Genomic DNA, 9,680 nt, shown 5'->3' with positions numbered 1-9,680 from the left:
CATACATACATACAACCATACATACATACATACAACCATACATACATACATACATACATACATACATACATACATACATACATACTTACATACATACATACATACATACAACCATACATACATACATACATACATACATACATACATACATACATACATACTTACATACATACATACATACATACATACATACATACATACATACATACATACTTACATACATACATACATACATACATACATACTTACATACATACATACATACATACATACATACATACATACATACATACATACATACTTACATACATACATACATACATACATACATACATACATACATACATACATACATACATACATACTTACATACATACATACATACATACTTACATACATACATACATACATACATACATACATACATACATACTTACATACATACATACATACATACATACATACATACTTACATACATACATACATACATACATACTTACATACATACATACATACATACATACATACATACATACATACATACATACTTACATACATACATACATACATACATACATACATACATACATACATACATACATACATACTTACATACATACATACATACATACATACATACTTACATACATACATACATACATACATACATACATACATACATACATACTTACATACATACATACATACATACTTACATACATACATACATACATACATACATACATACATACATACTTACATACATACATACATACATACATACTTACATACATACATACATACATACATACATACATACACTTCACTGTATGTGTGTGTGTGTGTGTGTGTGTGTGTGTGTGTGGACAGGTCCAGGACACGTGGGGACCTTCCTAACATGGGGTCAGGATTATTCGGTTCTCACAGTTAACCAAGCCTGGGCGAATCACCTCAGCCAACGGCGCTTGAGCTCGTCTGGTAGTTAGGGTAGTTAGTTAATTAGTTAGTCCTTGGGAGGGTGGCGGGGGGGGGGGGGGGAGGGGATGGGGGTTAGGGGGTTGATGATCTTCCGGTGGGGAGTGATTATTGTTTGGTGTGGTGATCATTGTTTGGTTTAATCACTGTTTGGTATGGCGATCATTGTTTGGTTTAATCACTGTTTGGTATGGCGATCATTGTTTGGTTAGATCACTGTTTGGTATGGCGATCATTGTTTGGTTAGATCACTGTTTGGTATGGCGATCATTGTTTGGTTTAATCACTGTTTGGTATGGCGATCATTGTTTGGTTTAATCACTGTTTGGTATGGCGATCATTGTTTGGTTAGATCACTGTTTGGTATGGCGATCATTGTTTGGTTAGATCACTGTTTGGTATGGCGATCATTGTTTAGTTTGATCACTGTTTGGTATGGCGATCATTGTTTGGTTAGATCACTGTTTGTTATGGCGATCATTGTTTGGTTAGGTCACTGTTTGGTATGGCGATCATTGTTTGGTTTAATCACTGTTTGGTATGGTGGTCACTGTGAATGTGGCGATTATTCATTGTGGTGATCATTGTTTGGTGTGGTGATCGTTGTTTGGTGTGGTGATCATTGTTTGGTGTGATGATCATTGTTTGGTGTGGTGATCATTGTTTGGTGTGGTGATCATTGTTTGGTGTGGTGATCATTGTTTGGTGTGGTGATCATTGTTTGGTGTGGTGATCGTTGTTTGGTGTGATGATCATTGTTTGGTGTGGTGATCGTTGTTTGGTGTGGTGATCATTGTTTGGTGTGGTGATCATTGTTTGGTGTGGTGATCATTGTTTGGTGTGGGTGTGATGATCATTGTTTGGTGTGGTGATCGTTGTTTGGTGTGGTGATCATTGTTTGGTGTGGTGATCATTGTTTGGTATGGTGATCATTGTTTGGTGTGGCGATCATTGTTTGGTGTGGTGATCATTGTTTGGTGTGGTGATCATTGTTTGGTGTGGTGATCATTGTTTGGTGTGGTGATCATTGTTTGGTGTGGTGGTCATTGTTTGGTGTGGGTGTGGTGATCATTGTTTGGTGTGGTGATCATAGTTTGGTGTGGTGGTCATTTTTTTGGTGTAGCAAACATTGGTATGGTGATCATTGTTTGGTGTATTGATCATTGTGTAGTGTGGCGATTATTATTTAATGTGGTGATCATTGTGTAGTGTGGTGATCATTGTTTGATGTGGTGATCATTGTGTAGTGTGGTGATCATTGTTTGATGTGGTGATCATTGTGTAGTGTGGTGATCATTGTTTGATGTGGTGATCATTGTGTAGTGTGGTGATCATTGTTTGATGTGGTGATCATTGTTTGATGTGGTGATCATTGTGTAGTGTGGTGATCATTGTTTGATGTGGTGATCATTGTGTAGTGTGGTGATCATTGTTTGATGTGGTGATCATTGTGTAGTGTGGTGATCATTGTTTGATGTGGTGATCATTGTGTAGTGTGGTGATCATTGTTTGATGTGGTGATCATTGTGTAGTGTGGTGATCATCGTTTGATGTGGTGATCATTGTGTAGTGTGATGATCATTGTTTGATGTGGTGATCATTGGTGCGGTGATCATTGTTTAGTGTGGCGATTATTATTTAATGTGGTGATCATTGTTTGGTGTGATGACGTTTGGTGTGGTGATCATTTTTTGGTGTGGTGACCATTGTTTAGTATAGCGATCATTGTTTGTGTGATCATTGTTTGGTGTGGTGATCATTGTTTGGTGAGGCGTTTATTATTTAATGTGGCGATCATTGTTTTGTGTGGTGAATATTGTTTGGTGTGGTGATCATTGTATAGTATAGCAATCATTGTTTTGTGTGATCATTGTTTGGTGTGATGATCATTGTTTGGTATGGTGATCATTGTTTGGTGTGGTGATCATTGTTTGGTATGGTGATCATTGTTTGGTATGGTGATCATTGTTTGGTATGGTGATCATTGTTTGGTGTGGCGATCATTGTTTGGTATGGTGATCATTGTTTGGTATGGTGATCATTGTTTGGTGTGGCGATCATTGTTTGGTATGGTGATCATTGTTTGGTATGGTGATCATTGTTTGGTGTGGCGATCATTGTTTGGTGTGGTGATCATTGTTTGGTGTAGCGATCATTGTTTGGTGTGGTGATCATTGTTTGGTGTGGCGATCATTGTTTGGTATGGTGATCATTGTTTGGTATGGTGATCATTGTTTGGTGTGGCGATCATTGTTTGGTGTGGTGATCATTGTTTGGTGTGGTGATCATTGTTTGGTGTGGTGATCATTGTTTGGTGTGGTGATCATTGTTTGGTGTGGTGATCATTGTTTGGTGTGGTGATCATTGTTTGGTGTGGTGATCATTGTTTGGTGTGGTGATCATTGTTTGTTGTGGTGATCATTGTTTGGTGTGGCGATCATTGTTTGGTGTAGTGATCATTGTTTAGTGTGGTGATCATTGTTTGGTGTGGCGATCATTGTTTGGTGTAGTGGTCATTGTTTAGTGTGGTGATCATTGTTTGGTGTGGCGATCATTGTTTGGTGTAGTGGTCATTGTTTAGTGTGGTGATCATTGTTTGGTGTGGCGATCATTGTTTAGTGTGGTGATTATTGTTTACTGTGGCGATTACTATTTAATGTGGTGATCATTGTTTGGTGTTGTGATCATTGTTTGGTGTATTGATCATTGTTTGGTATGGTGATCATTGTTTGGTGTGGTGATCATTGTTTGATGTGGCGATTATTATTTAATGTAGTGATCATTGTTTGGTGTGGTGACCATTGTTTGGTGTGGTGATCATTGTTTGGTGTGGTGATCATTGATGTGGCGATTATTATTTAATGTAGTGATCATTGGTGTGGTGATCATTGTTTGGTGTGGTGATCATTGTTTGGTGTGGTGATCATAGTTTGGTGTGGTGATCATTGTTTGGTGTGGTGATCATTGTTTGGTGTGGTGATCATTGTTTGGTGTGGTGATCATAGTTTGGGGCTACGTAGCGATTATTGTTTGGTATGGTGATCATTGTTTGGTGTGGTGATCATTGTTTGGTGTGGTGATCATTGTTTGGTATGGTGATCATTGTTTGGTGTGGTGATCATTGTTTGGTGTGGTGATCATTGTTTGGTGTGGTGATCATTGTTTGGTGTGGTGATCATAGTTTGGTGTGGTGATCATTGTTTGGTGTGGTGATCATTGGTGTGGTGATCATTGTTTGGTGTGGTGATCATAGTTTGGTGTGGTGATCATTGTTTGGTGTAGCGATCATTGTTTGGTGTGTTGATAACTGTTTGTTTGAGTTGGTCATTGTGGTGTTCATCGTTTGATAGTTTATCTTGTTCACAGCCCTGTATGGTGTTCACTGTCAGCCCCGATGTTCATAACGCGTTCAACTGTCCAGTGAGTTCATCATGCAGTGGGTTGTTCATTGCCGTGTTCCACACATACTTTGCTGTTCAGTGTTCAGGAAGGTGTTCAGTCTTGTTCAGTGTTCAGGAAGGTGTTCATCGTCTTGTTCAGTGTTCAGGAAGGTGTTCATTGTCTTGTTCAGTGTTCAGGAAGGTGTTCATTGTCTTGTTCAGTGTTCAGGAAGGTGTTCATTGTCTTGTTCAGTGTTCAGGAAGGTGTTCATTGTCTCATTCAGTGTTCAGGAAGGTGTTCATTGTCTTGTTCAGTGTTCAGGAAGGTGTTCATTGTCTTGTTCAATGTTTCGGGTGATATTCGCTTTCTCGTCCACAGTTCTGTGCGATGTTCTTCGCTTTGTTCATTGTCTAGGGCGATGTTCACTCCGTTGTTTGTTATACCTGGTGGTGTTCTAAGCCTTGTTCACCGTCCAGGTCGGTGTTCATTAACTTGTTCATCGTGGGGGGGAGTGGTGTTCTCCCGCGTGTTCATTGTGTGGCGTGGGTGACCGGGGGGGGCGGCTCGGGCCTGGCCCCGCGGCTGCCCTCCCCCCCCCCCTCCCCGTCCGCAGCCAACCTCGGCTTTGTGTAAAATGGCGCGTCTTTGTGTTGCGGCACTTTAGGGAGCCGGGATAATGGTTTTATTCATCCCTCAAAGTGATTTGCCCCATTTCGCCACCAAATAATTCATGGATAAATGGAGTCGCTCTGTCTGCAAACAACAGATGGGGCTAAATCTAATCATCCCCGCCACTCACCCGCGGCCACGCCCTCCACACGCCGCGGGGAGGAGCCCATCCCCACCGGGGACGCTCATTGGCCGGGCGATCCACGGGAGGAGAGACTCTCCACCGCGAGGCTCGTGGTTGGCTCGGGTGTTGCGGAGGCGGGGCGACCCGGCGGGGTCCTGTGTTGTGATTGGTCGTGCGGGTGAGGGAGGGTAGGGCCCCCGGGATGGAGGCTGGTAAAAGTGGTGTGGTCGTGACATTTGTCATCATTATTTACCCGGCGGCTCCCGGCAGGAGAGGAGCACCACCACCACCACCTCCTCCCTCACCAGCAGCAGTAGTCGTCGTCACACCACCACCGCACGCCCCGTCGTCGCCGCAGCCTCTCCCCCGCCGCCGCTCCTGCCGCAGGTCTGGTCCACAGTGGTGTGTGGTGGAGGTGTGGGGGTCGCAGGAGGTGTGGGTGTGTGGGTGTGTGTGTGGGGCAGGACGACCGTAGTGTGGCGGCGTCGTCGTCATGCCGGTGTGTCAGGCGGACATGATGACCCCCGCCCAGTGTCTCTCCCCGGGGCTGGTGGTCGTGGCCGCCGCCAGCGCTACTACCGCAGCCACGGCCGCCTCCTCACCCGCTCCCTCCGCCCACTTGAGCGAGGAGGAGGAGGAGGAGGAGGAACCCCGCCCCCAGCAGGAGGAGGAGGAGGAGGGCGGGAAGACCGGCGGAGGCGGAGGCGGAGGTGGGTTGGTGAAGCCACCGTACTCGTACATCGCCCTGATCACCATGGCCATCTTGCAGGCGGCCAAGAAGCGTGTGACGCTGAGCGAGATTTGTGAGTTCATCATGAACCGCTTCCCTTACTATAAGGCCAAGTTCCCGGCCTGGCAGAACTCCATCAGACACAACCTCTCACTCAACGATTGTTTCATCAAGGTGCCCCGCGAACCAGGCAATCCCGGCAAGGGCAATTACTGGACGCTCGACCCAGGCGCTATAGACATGTTTGATAACGGCTCCTTCCTGCGGCGCCGCAAGCGGTACAAGCGGCAGCCCGCCCCGGACTTCTTCACTGACCCGCACGTCTTCTCGCTCCTGGCCACGGGCGTGGTCGACCCATACCTCCACCCGCACCACCCGCAGGGCGCGGCCGCCGCCCTCCTGGGCCCGCATGCCACCCTCCTGCCCCGCCCGCTGCCCTACGCCCATCACCCGTACCTGCCGCCCGCCCATCTTCACCACCCGGCCGCCCTCACGCACCAGCCGGACTTCCTGCGACACCTGCGTCCTGGTCCCACGCCCGCAGTGGGCGGCCCCACGCCTTCTACAGGTGGCCCCACGCCCGGCACGGGAGGCGGCGTCTTGGCGCCTACGCCCGTCAAGCCCCTTGGGGCGGCCTCAGCCTCGCCGCCCCAGACACGCCCACACCCGCGTCCCGCCTTCACCATCGACGCCATAATGGGCAGAGACAAGTCACCGCCGCCCACGCCCACGTGCCGCCCGAGCCCGCTGCCCGCCTTGCCGCTGGCCGCCCTCAACCCGGAGCCCTTCTCCAGGCTCCTCATGCCGCCCATCCTGACCCAGGGCTTCAGCCGACCAGTGGGCGGCACACTACAGCCGCCCGCCACCCTCCCGCTCTCCTCCATGTCTAGGTGAGGCCGCCCGTCCCGCCCACAGCCGTGTCACGCCCGCCCGTCCCGCCCACAGCCGTGCCACGCCCGCCCATTCCTCTCTCCCTCCTGTGTATATACCTCATCTAAAGTAATGTATATAGTGTATATTATATATATTATTAATTATTATTATCATTATTATTATTATTATTATTATTATTAAAATTATTCTTTGATATTACAAACATCTATTTTTATCCTAATCTGAAAATTGATAAATCTCCTGATATTTATTCTGAAGAAAAAAATATTTACTCATGAATAAATATTATCATTTACTCACGAATGAATATTATCGTAAATTACTCATGAATGAATATTATCATAACTTACTCATGTATGAAAATTATCACGATTTACTCACGAATGAATATTATCACGATTTACTCACGAATGAATATTATCACGATTTACTCATGAATGAATATTATCACGATTTACTCACGAATGAATATTATCACGATTTACTCACGAATGAATATTATCACGATTTACTCATGAATGAATATTATCACGATTTACTCACGAATGAATATTATCACGATTTACTCACGAATGAATATTATCACGATTTACTCACGAATTAATATTATCGTAGTTTACTCATGAATGAATATTATCATAATTTACTCATGAATGAATATTATCATAATTTACTCATGAATGAATATTATCGTAATCTACTTATAAATATTGTAATAGTTCACTCATGAATGAATATTATCATAGTTTACTCATGAATGAAAATTATCATGATTTACTCATGAATGAATATTATCACGATTTACTCATGAATGAATATTATCGTAATTTACTCGTGAATATTGTCATAGTTTACTCATGAATGAATACGATCATAATATACTCACGAATGAATATTATCATAATTTACTCATGAATGAATATTATCATACTTTACTCATGAATGAATATTATCATAATTTACTCGTGAATATTGTCATAGTTTACTCATGAATGAATACGATCATAATTTACTCACGAATGAATATTATCATAATTTACTCATGAATGAATATTATCATAATTTACTTATATATGAATATTATAATTTACTCATGAATATTGTCATAGTTTACTCATGAATGAATATTATGATTTACTCGAATTAGTATTATTATAATTAACTCATGAATAAATATCATAATTTACTCACGAATGAATATTATGATAATTTATGCTTTACAATTATATATATATATATATATATATATATATATATCATTTTGCGCTTGATCAAGATATTCCCCTGATATGCGAAGATCGGCAGGTATATATGTATAGACACATGTCAACCATATAATATACACATGATATATAACCCGAGAACCGAACCGCTGGCTGACGCATTGTTGGTCCTCGGTTCGATTCTCGTGTGTGTATATATATATATATATATATATATATATATATATATATATATTCTGTTTGTAGCATAGGATTATCAAAGAATTATCTCCTTAGACATAATTTAGTATATGATGAAAATATATATATAAAATTTCGACATATAAGAAACTCATATATTTCGGGATCATAACGTGCGCGTTGGGGCTGTAAGGGTCACGTTCTAACTGAATCCTACACAAACTTGAGCCTTACGTTCCTCCAGCTGCTGAGGCCAATCATATATATATATATATATATATATATATATATATATATATATATATATATATTATATATATATATATATGTACGATAAATGAACGGTAATTAATTTAGCGGTTTACTAATTTTAGAATCATTACTTCGGGATTATTTAACAAACGAATTGTGATTAATTTTTATGATAATTTTTATTTTCTATTTTCATTAATTAGGAATTGAAACTCAGAGGAATTTATATGATTTTGATAATTATTTAGTCAGTAGGAATTTGATTATTGTTGGAGAGTCTAATGTGAGGGAGATACGCGTCTTGTCTCCACCACCACCAGTGTTGGAGACGGACTCACCACCACCGCTGGTGTAGGAGACGAAGCCACCACCACCGCTGGTGATGGAGACGGACTCACCACCACCGCTGGTGTTGGAGACGGACTCCTCCACCACCGCTGGTGTTGGAGACGAAGCCACCACCACCGCTGGTGTTGGAGACGGAGCCACCACCACCGCTGGTGTTGGAGACGAAGCCACCACCACCGCTGGTGATGGAGACGGACTCCTCCACCACCGCTCGTGTAGGAGACGAAGCCACCACCACCGCTGGTGATGGAGACGGACTCCTCCACCACCGCTGGTGTTGGAGACGGACTCCTCCACCACCGCTGGTGTTGGAGACGGACTCCTCCACCACCGCTGGTGTTGGAGACGAAGCCACCACCACCGCTGGTGTTGGAGACGGAGCCACCACCACCGCTGGTGTTGGAGACGGAGCCACCACCACCGCTGGTGTTGGAGACGGAGCCACCACCACCGCTGGTGTTGGAGACGGAGCCACCACCGCTGGTGTTGGAGACGGACTCACCACCACCACCGCTGGTGTTGGAGACGGACCCACCACCGCTGGTGTTGGAGACGGACTCACCACCACCACCACCGGTGTTGGAGACGGAGTTCTGTTATGGGAGTGGTAAAGCCAGGGTGAGAGTGCGCTACACTCAGGAGCAGAGTCATGATGGCTTCTTCGGACTGAGTGTAACCTGAGCGTCAGCTGACGACGTTACAACCTCCGCTGTAACCACATACCGGCGGAGTCCGGTAACACACACACACACACACACACTCCATTAATAACCCCCACTCCATTAACAACCCCCACTCCATTAATGACCCCCACTCCATTAATAACCCCACTCCATTAATAACCCCACTCCATTAATAACCCCCACTCCATTAATGACCCCCACTCCATTAATAACCCCCACT

At 44.0% G+C, this 9,680-nt stretch overlaps 1 protein-coding gene across 1 annotated transcript; it reads left to right on the top strand.

Annotated features, from left to right (window-relative positions):
- The first annotated feature begins 5,397 nt into the window (after positions 1-5,397).
- On the top strand, positions 5,398-6,976 carry LOC139765146 (uncharacterized). Its single transcript, XM_071692339.1, has one exon. The coding sequence runs from the start codon at positions 5,644-5,646 to the stop codon at positions 6,772-6,774; it is 1,131 nt and encodes a 376-aa protein (XP_071548440.1). The 5' UTR covers positions 5,398-5,643; the 3' UTR covers positions 6,775-6,976.
- Positions 6,977-9,680: the final 2,704 nt, after the last annotated feature.

Source organism: Panulirus ornatus, chromosome 53 (assembly GCF_036320965.1).
Source record: "Panulirus ornatus isolate Po-2019 chromosome 53, ASM3632096v1, whole genome shotgun sequence".
Taxonomy (NCBI): domain Eukaryota; kingdom Metazoa; phylum Arthropoda; class Malacostraca; order Decapoda; family Palinuridae; genus Panulirus; species Panulirus ornatus.
Note: the sequence above shows the minus strand (reverse complement) of the source record. Positions and strands in the feature narration are given on the sequence as shown.